We start from the raw sequence: 16042 nt of genomic DNA, 5'->3' as shown, positions 1-16042 counted from the left end.
CATCTCCCAGCCAGACGATGTTTCATTGTTGAGAGAGAAGAAGCATGACAGGACAAAAACATGGAATAAGGGAGAGTATTGGAAGACGTGTTCATATAGAATCGTAGAATCACCAAGGTTGGAAAAGACCTACAAGATCATCCAGTCCAACCATCTGTTGGACCAGCAGTTCTCATGAAACTACGTAGAATGGTTTAAACTGAAGCAGGGGAGGTTCAGGTTGGATATTAGGAGGAAGTTTTTCACACACAGGGTGGTGAGGCACTGGCACAGGTTGCCCAAGGAGGCTGTGGATGCCCCATCCCTGCAGGCATTCAAGGCCAGGCTGGATGTGGCTCTGGGCAGCCTGGGCTGCTGGTTGGTGACCTGCACACAGCAGGGGTTGGAACTGGATGAGCACTGTGCTCCTTTGCAACCCAGGCCATCCTGTGATTCTATGATTCTGTGTCCCTCAACACAACGTCTAAACGTTCAGATACTTCTATCAGTCCAAAGGGACAATAAATAACGCAACTAAAATCCTACTAACCCAGTGAGTTGCAGTGGGCTAACATCTGTGTTTCCTTGTATTTCTGTACTTTCCATAGATTGTTTTCAAGTGCTGAGGGAAATCTGTAGAGCCCAGCAAATGGCTGTTAAATGGAAGAGTCATCCCCTGCTACTGCTACTGAAATGTATGGGATAGTTTTTGCTATGAGAGTGGTTTTCAGATTGCTGTTTATTTTCTCACTAGTGTTTGCTAGTGCTTTAGTTTTCCTTAGTGGTGTTTTTTTTCCATACTTCTTGTGCCCTCGTGTCCAACTTACCGAGCACTGTTTCAGTAATGACCTGTCTGCCTAAAATACGCTTAAGGTTACACAAAGGATTTTCTGAGTAGCCTTATGAAAAAGCACATGGGGCCTTTGATGGTGAGGAGCTAGAATGTGAGCTGCCACACACAAAAGGAATACGATTTCTGCTTTCCCTGGTGAATTGCTTTCTGTTTAGAGGGAAATAGTAGCAAGGCAAGTTTTCATCTGCATTCATTTATACGGATAGCTTACTGAAATGGCATCCAGGAGTTCTTGGAACTGCCCTGTACAGTAGGAGAAGCACAATAAGGAGAAACAGCTGCAGTAAACTACTTGTTTAGCCCTTATGTTGAATTGTTAATCTGTTTTGAAGGACAGTGTGCAAACAGTGCATGGTTTGCTTGTAGTATTTGATATTTTCTAGCTGTAGGCTTTATCAGTAACCACATAGATGAGTTTGCTGTGATGGATGTAGGGCTGTCTGTCTGCTCTGTTTTGAAAGGGAGAGCTACCAGCCAAAAAAACAAGGCAGCTAGTTTGGCTCTTCAGCTGGTGTTTAGCCCACCCATATCAGCTTCTAAATCTCTGAAGAAACCACTGATGAGATTTCAGATCCAGGAACTGGCACTTGCTCCTAGAAAACAACACTTACTTGTATGGTTTTTACCCAGGGCTGCCTCGCCTGCCAGGGATTTATTGCTGACAGGAAAGTGAGAATTTGTCTTCTTATAGTGCTTTTCTGTTTAGCACTACTGTTGATTTGTGAGCAGGAGAAGAAGGAAGCAGAAGAATTGTCAACTTTAATTTGTCAAATTAAGTCTTGTGCACTACACTGCAGGTGATGCATAGAGTAAATAAATCTCCCCACCCACAGGCATTCATACTGCTACTTGTGACTGCACTTTCAGTGTATTTAAGAATGTCTTTTGGGCAGATAAATGCAGAGGCAGAGAGTGCACGTGGTCTCTATTGTTCTTCTAATCGGATGAAAGCTATCCATTAGGTCAGATTGGAAATCACTCTCCATGTCCTGTTTGATTCGTGCGCTGAGTTGATGGAGAGGAGTGGCGGGGGGCTTTGAGGAATGCAAGCTCTGCACCCAGAAGCTAAAGCTGATTTCCTCTCAGAGAGCAGGACTGCAAAGGTGGGAAGGATATGTGAAGGGAAATAGGCTGCAAGAGGAGCAGAGGCAGCTTGGTGCTGTCCTGACGCAAATGGCTGGTACTGGAAATGGGTGGCTCCTTGCACAGTGTGCAATGAAAAAATCAAGAGACCCTTTAGGGAAATAGATTATGAAAAAGGCTACGAAATGCTGTATGACATCCTTGGCAACGATGAGGACCTGAGGTGAGGGACGTTCGATTCCTTCTGAACCCTGGGAATGTTTTCTCATCTAGGATGACACTGTGAGGCCCTCGCAAATGAACAGCTAATGTGAGGTGGTGGAAGTGAGGTGTCCTTTCAGCTGTTTACAGAGCAACGGGCTTCCAGTTCTAGAGCATGGATGTTTACAGCAAAACTGGACAAAAATTAATGATTTTCAATTAATTTTATTTATATATTGCTACATTTCACAGCATCACAGAATGGTAGCGGTTGGAAGGGAGCTCTGGAGATCATGCAGTCAAACCCCCCAGTATTTAATTACTAATGCTTAGTACCCAGTTGTGCTGGGAGACATGGAAGCTCTGTGCTCTTACTCGAGAAATTTGAGCCTTAGAGGAAGAGAACAGCACAGCATTTGGATTTTGCAGTTGAAGGTATGGCATATATGTCAACATGGCTTTTGTGAAGCTGTGAAAAGGAGCTCTTTCTGTTTGTGTTGTCCCTCCCTTTGAAACGAGAGCAAATCACTCCTCTCTCTCCGCAGCAGAAAGCTGGCTGGGGCTGTTCAGGTAACAAATTGTACCAAATGCTGCTCGTGGGTAATAGTTCTCATCTAGTAAAAACTGGGATCTGCTTCTTGCTGCTTTCAGCTGCCTGGATTAGAGGTGATGATTGGAAGCAAATGCCATTTTTATGCTAGGTCAGACAGGAGGGGTCAGCAGTTTATTAAGCCCAGTTCATTGAAAGCATTTCAAAACAAACAAATGACTTTTAATTCTTTTTATGATTGAGTCTGCGTGAGGAATTCAAACATGCTTTATTAGTAGCCTTAGAAAAATGAAGCCTTGTTCTCCTCACCCTGCTTCATCTCTTGCTTTTGCAGAGTTCACACACCCTGGGTATGTCATCCAAGTTAACCTTTAAGAGTGTGCTGTAAAACGTGTGTAGATATATTCTGTCATGTGTATTAATGTTTTCCTTAAAGACACCAACCTCTCAGCTCACTCTTTGGTGGCAAATTGTAGGAGCTCTGCACAGAAAACCTTGTCTCAGAAATGGGATTCTCCTCTTACCCATTATGGCTGTATCTCTAGTAGAAGGAAATAAATCTATCCTAAAGGAAAATCCTTACTTTCTATCAATATTTCCATTGCTTCAGGGTGAAGTAGTATGAGAGTTAAGAGAAAAAGCTGGGAGAATATGCACAGTTTGAGCTTGTCTCTGAAAATGACATCTGCAAGACTGCTCGAGATGTTAGGATGGCTTGTGTAGGGCAAGGCAGAATAATGGCAATTACTCCAACACTTCATTGGTTTTCGGCACCTGCAAGGATCAGCCTCAGTGATGTGGAAGAGAGGGGATTCTGTGCACAAAGCATTTTTCTGAAGTGTGATCAGTGACACTGTGATTAATTTTCTGTTCAAAACTAGTTATGTTACAATGCCAGCGATGTTATGTGTGATGTATGACACTGAGCTGCAGTGCAGGTTTGTGGGCAATACAATTTCAGGCCTTAATTGGATAGCTGCTCCTATTGTATTCGGTGTTGGAATTGGAATTTTTCCCTGCCTCCAGCACGTTTGCAATGAAAATTTGTCCTTTTAGGAGATGGGAAGATCGTGTAAGATCAGATTGGCCATATCATAAGATCACATAGGCAATGACAGTGCAACTTGCAAAAGATTTCTGCTTTCAAGTTACATTTTTCCAATAAAGAGTTTCTCAAAAATGGAACATCTTAGCTCCTGAAATGAATCCGGGTGCTTTTGACACGTTGTTTAAATGGGATGCAGTGCTGGCTGACAGCAGCGTGCTGCAAGGGGAGCACAAATGTCACCTGGGGAGAAATGGTGCCAGTTGGTTTTCTCAGCTGCTGCAATTTGTGTAGGAGGTGACATCTCCTTGCTGCAAACACACTTTGTATAAACACAAGTTTCTTTGCAGTGAGTTCTGTGCAAAGACAGACTGCTGGTTCTTCACAACTGACTTTTAAACTTGCCCTGTGCCCTAAAAGAAGGAGGTCAAGGATGGCAGCAGTGAACTTAGAGTACGTTGGGTTGGGTTAAAAGAGGTGTAAGCATTCTTTCCAGGTTTATGAGCTCAGCCGGTGCGTAGCTTAAATCTTAGCTCTAAAACACACCGAGCATGGAGCCTGTGAAAAATGTCTTTGTGATGCAGAAGCTGCCATGCCTTCTGATTTCCCTGCTCCCACAGTGCCTTTTTAGGTTCAGGCAGATGCTGATGAATCTCGGATTTGAAACAGGACTGCATCCAAACCGTCTTTTCTGCAAGCAAGTTCTTTCTTTGCAAATCTCAATCTGAAATTTCAGTTTGAAACGGCGCACTGTATTTGTTTCCCAAATGGAAGTCAAACAGGTTCTCATTTCTGTTGCATGGAATGGCAGGTGTAACTTTTGGGTGTGTGTTACTGTGTACATGGCACATAGTTTGTGATAGAATTACAGGAAATTACGGGTAGGAAAAATGCAAAATTATATTGTCATGTGTAGGAAGTAGTTTTAAAACCAGTGCAGATTAATCCTTTGATCCGATTTTCTGAAAGGCAAGTAAAAGCACTGCCTATTCCCCTTCTCTCCAGAGTAGTATTAAGTTACCATTTCCAGTCTTGCACAGGTGGGAGAGAGATTTAAAACCATTTCATGTGTGATATAAAGAAGTTGTTACAAGCTTAAGTGTAAAACTTACGGTTACCCACAGCTTTGACAAAGTGCAGTTGTTGGAGGAAATTCAATACTCACAGAAGGGAATAGGAAATGTACGTCTCCTTAATGGATTTTTAGGTAGAACAAATTACTTCTCAAAGATGATCAGGGATTCTGAACTTTAAAATGAACGTCCGTGCTCAGAACTACTCTTTGCTGAGCAGCTTTGGCTATAAAAGGAATGAGGTGTCAGACGAATTATAAAGCAGTTTCCATCCCATGGATCTTCTCTTTTGTGTCAGCTTAGAACAAATGCATGTGTTATCCTTGGGAATGCTTCACCTCTGTGGTGTGGCTGAGGTTTATCACGTTCATCATTTCCAAAGCCGTTGCTGTTGCCCATCCTGTGTCAGTGCTCAGACACCTCCATGTCTCAAGGTCTCTTTGCATCACTACCCACCATGCCAGCATTATACCCCCACCAAAATGGTGTTGTCATTACCAGGTCTGTGTTAAGCTTTTGTAAGACCTTAGATAAAGAACTCTGTAATTTTTTGTAATTAAGGCCAATTTTAATTCCAGGCGCAGTTAAGTGTGCTGTGGGTGAAGATAAATAAATGAGTTTAAAAACGATGGCATAAATCCTATTCTCGGTGTTATTAGCTGCAGTTATGTGTCAGTGCAACACAAAAAGATTTCCTTTGTTATTCTGTACTAATGGTAACATGCTGTAAGGAAAACAGAAACATCTGCGTATTAAATAAGGGTAGAACTTGTATACTGAATAGCTGTAGTAGTATTTTGGGGCTTCTTTCAAAATACTTGCTTCCCCCCCCGTTTTAAAATGTACTTTAAGTATACCTGCTTATTTCCCACAGAAAATGAAGCCTTTCTCTTGTTCTCCCCATTTATTCATTCACTCTCAAGAGTTTTGAAGCATGGTAAATACTGCTTTACAGATCAACTCTAAAGGAAAGGACATGAGAATGGCAGGACTCCTGTAGGAAGCAAGGAAGCTGAGGAGCTATTTTTCTCCCTTTACATAAGTGAAAATGTCAGTTTTGCCCTTTTTGACTCGATGTAGGGAACACCTGATGATGTCAAATGTTGGCTATAACTCTTTCAGCCCTTACCATACATACCTTTCTGCCTATGTATTTCCAGCTCTCATGTCCTGAAGTGGTATTTAATAAGCTTTATGTAAGCATTTGCAATTATCTAATAGCACCTGAAAATTGCTTACTAAATGACAGGAGGAAGTTTCATTTGCATTCCATATCTGATGTTAAATCTGCTAATCCTCCGTAGGCTCTGCCAGGAAAAACAATGTAGACAGACCTGAATTTTATTAAAATCAGAAATTGAGCACAATGCTTCCTACTCTTCCTTTACACACTGTGAAATAAATCTCCTGAAATACATCTGTCGATTCAGCCACAAGCCTCATAGATTTTCTTGAAACGTGCCTTAGTTATCAGTTCCTTACAGAGCACTCATTCACAGCCCTTCCCTCTTGGGCCAACTTCCCTTGCCCTGTGACTGCTATCTCCAGCTTTTCTCCTGTTTATATAAGTTAATCTTCCACAGAGTGACAGGTTGGTTTTGTGTGTTTTTTTTTTCCTTCCATTAATGAGAATTCCTAATTGTGCCTAATGAAGTGTTTGCTCATACTGCTAGAATAATATTATATGAGAGCACAGTCGAGATAAGAGACTCTGAAGAAAATAAGCATCTTTAAAGATTCTGGATGAGATAACAAAGCTGGGTTTTTTTTGCCAATATTTTCCTATTTTATTTGAAAATGGCTTCTGGTGCAGCTGTGTAACCAGGACTATTTCAAACAACATCCATTATTTATTGGCCTGGTTAGCAAACAAGGACACCTTTGAGTACGGCAAATGGTGAGGTGAATTTACGGTGCTTTACACCAGCTGAAGACAAGCTTTTTTGCTGGTCTTTTTCTCTGAAATTTTCCATTTGCTGTGAGCAGCACTGGGGAAAGCAATAGGAACTTGGGGAGGTGTGGACACAAGTGGAATTGTGCCTTTGATTTGCTCCCCAGGTGCATCAGATCAGGTTGCAGACCAGGCTGCCCATAAAGGCAGTTTCCTCCTCACTCCAGTAGGAACTGCAGAAAATACAGTTGAAGGGAGAAATTTTATAACTGTTCCGTGCTGAAATGATTCAGCACCCTGTCTTTCTGCAGAGTGAGTCTGAGAGAATGAAATGCTGTCTAGCTGCCTGGAATACACTGAAACTTCCAACTCGATTAAAAGTGGCTTGCCAATTTATAAGTGACTTGCTTGCAACATTCAAAAAACACCAGTACAGCTTGTATTGCAAGGGAGCTAAGGGAGGGCATGCATTATGCTCATGGCAGCCTGTAGGCATTAAGGGCCTTAAACTGCCCTCTAAGTAACTACCATCCCTGTGGGGTGAAGACAAGGTTTCTAAGGGTGGCTGTTGTCATGGGAAGAATGACTGTATGGAAAATATGCTTATCATAGAATCACCAAGGTTGGAAAAGTCCTCCACAATCACCCAGTCCAACGTTCCACCTACCACCAGTTTCTCCACTACACCACATCCGTCAGTGCAGCATCCAAACGGTTCTTGAACACAACTGCTGTATGTGACGTAGCTTGCTTTTGTTACCTGTGACATACTGTGATTACACTGACTTTTAATGCTTCAACTCATCTAAAATAATAGTAGTGGTATTAATGGCAGGGCTTGGTGCATGACGGTGACTCTTTCTCTTGGTTAGAGTGTTGGAACTTGATAAAAAGTATCTGAAAGCACAAGTGTAGGGTTGGGTAATGTGGACGAGTAGTGTCATCAAAAAGAGAAGTTGTCTGGGGAGCTTGGAATTCTCTGGGGCAAAAAGTTGTTTTGTGGGAGAAAGGCATCAAGTCAGGATGCACAGGTTTGTGTTTCAGCAAATACAAAAGGGCAGTAAAGGCCAGGTGTACATCTAAAATATGTGGTAGTGAGATAAGATCATTATGAACTGCCTTCAGTGCTACGTGTTATCACTGTGCAAACGTATGCTTAACTGTAGAGAACTGTAGCTATGCTTTAGGTTTATTTTGGGTTTTACAGTGTTTTTAGGGACTGGACCAACATCTTCAAGTTCCTGATTCAGTAAGAAACGAGCTGTGGGGGACCTGCTTACTTCGTAGTTTGCTAATAGTCTCTAATCTAGACTCTGATCATTGCCTTTGCTATTTTAGATTGCCTCGTTGTTGCTTAATGCTTCTATTTTGGTCATAGCATGTGTTAACAGATTTGATAGGTATCTCCGGAGTGTGAAATGTGTGTTCAGCTGGTATAGGCTGGGCCCACCCAGGTAATTACCTGCAAAGTGTTGTTCCCTTACAAAAAAAAAGTACACTAGTCCTCATGGAAGAGCCGTGCAGTCATATTGCTTCTCCAATTAGTCTTTTGTTTCTCTTTTATAACGTTGTATTAACAAGGGAGGGAAGCATCTGTACATCTGTGTTAGGACAGCACTTAAAGGGCAGAGAAATGTGATGTAGTGCATAGGATCATTAAGACCTGTAGGATCACCAAGTCCAAGCCCAATTTGGGCACCAGCCTGGACCCCCGTCGCTCTCAGTTCAGTGATTTTCCTTTGTAGTGGTGTTAGATTTGGGAAAATAAAAATTGCACATGATTGCTGTCTCCACAATAACCCATGTTTCTCACCCGTTTTAGAGAGACGCTCTTTGGACTGTTCTGATTCACATGCAGTACAAATGGGTGGCAATCTTTACGTCAGGGCTGCAGGAATTTCTGAATGAATTCAGCTGGCATCTCAGAGCAATGTATCTGGCTTAGCAGGAGCCTCCACTCGATCTTGTTTCTCCTGCTGGGAGTTTGCATGGGCTGAGTGCCATTTAATATGATTCTACTTCTTAATATTGAAACTAGGTCCTGTATCACTACTTTTTGCCACGTGTGCATGTGTACATCTATATCAAACTGACCCCAAAATTAACGGATTAGTTCTTCTCTACTTTGCCAAAAGGCACAGAGAGCCCCACGGAAATGCACAATCCACACCCAAAATGTCTGTCTCATCGCTCTGAACGTTCTACTTTGCAGTTCTCCATAACACGTGTCACCACCAAACATCTTCCTTGACATTTCCTTGGAGTGCACTTAAAATAAATCGAATTTGCACTCATGATGGATGATGGATAAAGCAACTGATACATGCGTTTATGATTCAGGTGGTGTCCATTACCTGAAGTCAGTAGAGATATGCTGATCTGTATCGATAAAGGAACTGGATGGGTTAAATTTTGGATTCTAGGCTGTTGGTGTTAAAGCCAACACTTGTCTGCATTGTGCTGTCTTTAATGGCACTGTAATCCTGTCTCGCTCAAGTAGAATGCACAGGATCTCTGTTTTGGTGTTGATTTTCAGGAATTACAAGGCATCTGTAAGACTGACTTTGCTTAGAAGGACAGATAGATTAAACAAGCAGTAATTTGTGGAAATTTAAGTACTCTGTGCAGGATCTTGGCCAGCAGAAGGCAGTAACTGCTCAGCTTTGAGTTGCTCATTGTTAATGAAATACGCTTGCTTGCATTAGCCGACTTCACACTATCGATCTACGGACTGAACTTCCAAGGTTTCAGAATTAATGTGTTGTTCATGTGCTGTTGCTTTTGATTCCTTGTAAACAATGTTTTCCCATTCTTTCCCAGGCCTCACACTTTTACTTCTCACGTACCACGTTCAGCATGCTGCTGTTCTGTCACTCGCTGCTTGGAGCCTTTCTTCCACTCTTCCTCCTTTCAGGGAATTGGGTTTCAGCAAGGAACATCAACTTTTACAATGTGAGACCTCCACTGGACCGTAAGTAGACAGTTATGCTTTCCTTGCAGATGCAGTAGTAACAACATTTTAGTTCATTTCCATATGCTTTCAGTAATTTGTTTCTTAGCTCTTTATTTTGGATTTCACAGTTTATTCCTCTTTAAACATGAAGAATTAGATTTTTAAAGTAAAACTTTTGCTTTTCAACACAGAGCAGTTTATTCCTAAGGTTTATCTTGCCTGAAAGTAAACCAACTGTTGAATGCAGCACTAAAGTAAAGGTTCACCACAGCAACAGTTTTCACATTTTAAGTGTTTTTGTGATATTTTCCTGCCTCTGAAGCATCTCCCTTCTGACAACATTATGCAGTGGATTTCTTGTAAATACAGAACAGGTGTCTTTTGTCTTTAATCTTGGGGTTTTTGTAAGTGGAAGAATAGGTGTGCAGCATGCAATTAATTCAAGCTGAAGGTAATTAAAAACGTTGTGAGACCTGTGGATCCAGTTGTCACTAATAGCATCATACTTTCGCCTCTTATCTGACATCAGAAGTATTCTGTCCCTTCACTTAAGAGAAGATTTTCCTGATATTAAAACCTGATACATTATAGGTGCATCTAGGAACTGTGCTTCTGAAACTCGTTTATATATATGTATGTAATGTAAATAAGCTTTTCAAATAATCCTCTTGATCCCTTTGTTGAAGGGAACAGATTCTCCAAAGTTGGAGATCAAGACCAGAAGCAGGTTTTGGAGGTGCAGTTTTTTGCATCAAAGGAATGTAGATTGTTTGTGTATCTGCACCAACGTACAGTTGGGTGTATTATAATGTATACATATATACATGTAAATATATATAAGATATTCTCTCTTTACTGCCTTTCCCACTGATGCTTAAAAGCTGTTCTGGATTGTGAGAGAGTGAAAAGAGGAGGAAGTGTTTTAAAGATCAGGCATAGCAAAAGCAGTTAAAAGCTTTCATTGAGACTTGTGTCATAAGATGCATTTATCTAGCAGTGAAGTATCACTGAGAAAATGCACGTCTATGTAACATGTTTGTGTGTGTGCAAGCACTTAAAATATTACTTTGAGCATTTGATTTATGGTTTTCTTTTGTTTTGTTTTGTTTTGTTGTGTGGTTTTTTTTTTGTAAACTTACTGTATTTTAATACTTTCAAAGCCACTCCATTTCCAAACAGTTTTAAGTGCTTTACCTGTGATAATGCAGTGGACAATTACAACTGTAACAGATGGGCTGAAGATCGGTGGTGTCCTGAAAGTAAGTATTTCTGCACTAAGGGCTTTTTTCCTACACAGTTCAACTTGTTTCTCCCTGACTCAGCCATCTTGTTGAAGTCTAACTGAATAGGATTAACATACCAACACAGTGATGCCCTCAATTATGTTATTAGTGAGTCTGAGTCATGTGATTTTTTGCTGAGTTTAATATTCTGACCATTTCAGAGTGCAAAGCAACAATGCAAAGATTAATATGTATATATAGGAATAGATATGCATGTGTGTACTTCCTAGGAATTAGTTTTAAGGATGCTATCAAAAACTTGAGAATTGCTTTCTTGGCCTTATCTCCTTCCCTTTGGATAAATCCCAAGGTATGGTGGGCTCACTTGGGACAGTCAAGACCTGAATGACTGAGCAACATACTTGTATGAGAGTGATAGATAGGTAGAAAAGAATGGAAATATGTTTCCTCATTTTTCTTCACAGTGGTGATCACGGTGGGAAAGGGAAAGAAATGAACCAGAGGAATGAGGGAAATGTCTGAAACAAAGAAGAAAACAATGTGCTGCAGGAAAAAAAGAGTAGAAAATGGAAGATAAATGTGTAGTCTGTAGTACAAATATGTAGTTTAAATGGTAGCAGCTTTTCTGGAGGTTTGAAGGATCAGTGAAGCTTAAGATTTCATTGCTAATTTATTTCTTGTTAAGTGGTATTTCGAGTGAGTTGAAAAAAGGCTTTATACATTTTGCTAAATTGTGTGAAGTTTTTGAACCCTGTGGAGGAGTGCATTCTATCTGAAAATCAACATTTAAAAATGTGTTTTGTAGGTACACAGTACTGCCTGACAGTTCATCTCTTCACAGACCATGGGAAGAGCACATCGGTCACCAAAAAATGTGCTACTGGGGATGAGTGCCATTTTGTAGGCTGCCATCATCACAGGGAAAGCGGTCACACAGTAAGCACTGCTTAGATAGGAGCAGCATGTTGGCTTCAAGGGTTCCATTTGAGCAGCTGTTTTTCCTGCAGAGCTGAAGAGCACATGCCAGCACATATTCTTCAGTACTGCGCAGTAGAAATCCAGTTTCTCCAATAGAAGCATGATTACCCCTTTCCTCCTACTTGCTTATTTGTGTGACTGTGTCATGGGGTGTAATAAGCAGTTCTAAAGAAGCACCTGAGCTTTCTGGGGCATTGCTGGCATGCATCCTATACATGGACCTTGGTTTCTGAGCTCTGAGTAAGGCAGCCTGCATCAATGCTTGTGGTGCTGCAGCTGTGATGCCACCAGCACTTGAGCAAACCACTGTGGGACTCAGGTGCTCCAGACATGTGTCTGAGTGACACACCTTGTGTGCCAAAAAAAGAGCTCATGCACTAGAAGGAAAATATAAGGTGCAAAGAGCTGTGCCAAATCAACTGTGAAAGACAGAAGCCAAACACCATTTATCAGAGAGGAATAATTCCCAAATGGGAGCTGGTGAAGTTCTGTAAAGAAAACTAATTTGTTACATTAGATTGATGGCAGAAATCTAGAAGAGCTAAAAAGTGATTAGCATAAAACCTGCTGAAAGTTTGAAAGTTCCTGTTTGCAGACTCGTGAAGCCAGCCCTGAAAAGCAAGGCACTGCCCCTAGCTGCCACCATCCCAGTGCTGGCACTGATTAAGGGCTGCAACCTGGGTGCCTCATGTTTTTATAAGGGCAGTTCCAGTCTCTACTCTTGCAGTTACCATTGCATTCCATATTTCACACCATTAAACTCCTGCAGTTTGACCGGTTCCCTTCTTGCCTTGAGAGACTTTCAGTGACACTGGTGTGTTTTGCAACATTTGCAAATATATTGCAAATATATCAAGTTATCTGTTTGATAACTTGATATATTTGGGTGACCTTCCTCTTAAAATTCTTCACAACTCTGGGAATAGATGTAAGCTCATTTTTCTACCCTGTGTCATTTAAGATTGTTTTTTTTTAATGAATATGAGCTGCTGAACTATTTTGGGGATTGAAGTCAGTCTAACCTCCCATGTTTTTGCAAAAGAACTGTTTATCATAGCACAGTTATTGGATTGGGTGGTGAGTTACCCTGGGGAAGCTGTGGTGCATGGTTTGGAGGAGAAGCTGCAACATGAGTGCTGCATCTGCTGCCTTGGGTGCTGGGTAAAGTGCTTAGTTTACTGTCCTTTGCAGTCATCTTGCAGATCGTGCATCTCTAGAAGCCGCTGCTGAATTACCCTGTGTCCAGTGATCTCCTTTTCCTCCCCAGGAATGTGTTTCTTGCTGTGAAGGCATGATTTGCAACGTGGAGATCCCAACCAATCACACAAACGCAGTGTTTGCCGTGCTGCACGCGCGGAGGACGTCGGACGGCAGCCGGCGGACGGTCAGCACTGCAGTGCTCATGGCAGTCGTGGCAGTCGCACTGTCGTGATGCAGCATCCTCCCATTGCACCACTTGCCTTTGTGGGCCCTTGGAAATTGTAAGGAGCTCAGCACGCTCAAGGAGAAACCACCAAGACTTCTCGATTACATAAAATGTGAGAGGACGGTGGGAAGATGCATCATGCAGTCCTTGGGTTCTAATGAAGATATTTCAAATGGTCCGCAGTATTTAAAGAAGAAGAACAAAACATGCACACAGAAAAAGCACAACAGGAAACCCAATGGTGGCTGGGCAGTGAGGCAGAATCAAGTTGTTACGACTCCCTCTTGTATGATGAAAATGCACGTGTGGTTTGTGTGTTTTTGAACAAAGAAAAGGGGATTCTGTAGGCAATCAGGTGAGATAAAGGGAAGCTCTCAGTGGACCATGTGCCAATTTGTGTTTTAATAGAAAGTGTTTTAAGCTGTTTATCACTATGCATGAATAACACGAGCTGTAAGCTGTATGTAAGCTTATCGTTAGTTATGGTTTTTCATAGTTATGGTTTTCATATGAAAGGAGTTTTTCTGTTCTGATCAGAGCTATAATTTCTATGAGAAATAAAATAATACTTTATGCCTCTCTTTCCTATAAGATGTCTTGCACTGGAATTATAAAGCAATATGAAATTAGGTAGAGTTTCTATCTGAAAAGGATGAGCTGGTTGAGCACCTAACTCAGAGTTCATTACTGTCCTCAGTGGCAGTATTTTCTTACAGTAAGGTCCCACCTCAAGTGCTCACCTCAGCTTCTGAGTCCTTCTCTTTGTTATATTGGCATGGCAGTAACGCCACAGATTTCAAATTGTGGCTGCAGTTGAGCAGTTACTTTACCATAAAAATGGCAAGCGAGCCTTTGTATAAATAAGGAGAGAACTCTACCATGTGTTCTCTTTGGTCTACAGAAGATTTTCCCACAAATGCTACTCTCCTTGATGGATCAGAAGTCAGCAACTGGATATCCCATGCCTCTGGACATAGCTTTATCTAGCACTTGAAAAGTTTGGGCCATACTCTGTTCCTTTTTTTACAGTATTACAGTGATTAATGTCGTTTATATGCCCAGCTTTGACTATTTGAATCCCTGTCATACAGATGACAGTTCATCAATTAGATGAAGAGCTGCAAACATCTCAGTAAAGTGAGATGTACTGGAACCTTTGTTTCCTTCTGTGAAGCCTGATGCAGACCATCACTCCCAGGCTGCTCCAGTGAGCTCCCACCCCTTCCAGCTGCACAGACTGTCCTGAGTATGGTCCACAATAAGTCAGATGTACAGATACTTCATTAATGCTCTAGCTTATTTATGTTCTTTGCACTGCAAACTCACTGATGGTACAGGCCAGCAGGTACTGATTTCGGACTGTTATCAGGATAGTTTTATATGATCATGAATCTAACATTTCAGCTGTTCCTCTTTGCCAAATTGAATTTCTTCGAACTCTCCCTTCTCCAGCAACCCAATATTTCAGCTCAGCTAAGGATTTCAGTGGAACAGGTTGCCCAAGGAGGCTGTGGATGCCCCATCCCTGCAGGCATTCAAGGCCAGGCTGGATGTGGCTCTGGGCAGCCTGGTCTGCTGGTTGGTGACCTGCACACAGCAGGGGGTTGGAACTGGGTGAGCACTGTGGGCCTTTGCAACCCAGGCCATTCTATGATTCATGATTTGACCCTGCAAGGTTGGAGAATTGCATTTCTTTTCTTTCTGTAAATAAAATTGTGATTCACTTATGAGTGTGTCTCTGTGATTGTTCTGTGATCTTTTCCAGTGGCTCAGCCAAAATGAGAGGGGTTGAAAATGACAATAAATTGTTGCAGTGTCTTTCAGAGATGAGGTTTCTGAAAAGCTTTACTTTGCCAAGAGATTCAGAAGTGATCTCTAAAATGTTAAAATAACCCTAGAAATTGGGGATTTTAAACATTGACATTGTCTCAAGTCACTGGGCCATCCAACATGCCAAGCTGCCAGGGATGATTTTGGACACGTTTCCTTTGTTCAAAGCTCATCCCTGGGTAATGACACACCTACAGCACTAATCTTGGGCTCAGACATAGCTACAGTCATAGTTAGAATTGATGTTTAGTGATGAAAACCAACATGCTTTTTCCTACATGACCCACAGGGTTCATGAACTTTTCTCCCATGGAAAAATCATCCCAGATTTGCTCTGTGCTCCTGAGGGAGTTCCTCAGTCGAGCATGATGGTTGGGACCATGGATCTCTCTGTGGTGTTTTCTTTGAGCACCAGGTACTTCCATAACTTTGCTTCTGTGAACAATTATGGCAATCATCATGAGGAATTAAAGTGGCTCAGTAGCCTTATATGAGTTTACTGTAAATACTTGCTCTGCAAATGCCATTTTGGAGCATTCAGGAGTGCCAGGAAGCCCCTGGAAAGCAGCCCAGAGGGGGGCTCTGGCACAGAGAAATGACTTTCAGGTTCTCTGCAGCTGCCAAAAGGGGATGTGTGTGCATCTCTGCTCATCTTTTTCTTGGTTGAACTGATTTTTTTTATTCTCTTTGTCACATTGAAAATATAAGAATTCTGCACATCATGTATGCATTTGCTGAAGAATTGTCTATGAAAAAAAATAAAGAGTTCCACCGAAGTGCCAAAGTACTATGCTTGATTTTTACTGCCTTCTTTTTAACTCTTATAGAGACAGCAGCCTGGGCTAATGAAGGGGTTCTGTGTTGCTGAAGGTGCATTTTTTAATGTAGCAGAGTTCCAGTATCAGAATTGATTCTCAGTTTTGGTTCATACGCATG

The 16042-nt window shown here is 41.7% G+C and overlaps 1 protein-coding gene across 4 annotated transcripts in view; it reads left to right on the top strand.

Moving 5' to 3' along the window:
* LYPD6B (LY6/PLAUR domain containing 6B) overlaps window positions 1-15836 on the top strand; it is a 34938-nt gene extending 19102 nt beyond the window's left edge. For 3 of the 4 annotated variants that reach the window (XM_048954092.1, XM_048954089.1, XM_048954090.1), the window contains 4 exons: window positions 9496-9646; window positions 10789-10887; window positions 11678-11808; window positions 13118-15836. In XM_048954092.1, the coding sequence (XP_048810049.1) occupies window positions 9532-9646; window positions 10789-10887; window positions 11678-11808; window positions 13118-13282 (510 nt within the window). In that variant the 5' untranslated portion in view covers window positions 9496-9531 and the 3' untranslated portion in view covers window positions 13283-15836. The remainder of the gene's footprint in view (window positions 1-9495; window positions 9647-10788; window positions 10888-11677; window positions 11809-13117) is intronic. The other variant, XM_048954091.1, reaches the window with a different exon arrangement.
* Window positions 15837-16042: the final 206 nt, after the last annotated feature.

This window comes from Lagopus muta, chromosome 8 (genome assembly GCF_023343835.1).
Source record: "Lagopus muta isolate bLagMut1 chromosome 8, bLagMut1 primary, whole genome shotgun sequence".
In the NCBI taxonomy this organism is placed as follows: Eukaryota; Metazoa; Chordata; class Aves; order Galliformes; family Phasianidae; genus Lagopus; species Lagopus muta.
The sequence above is the reverse complement of the archived record's forward strand: the minus strand, read 5'-3'. Positions and strand labels throughout refer to the sequence as shown.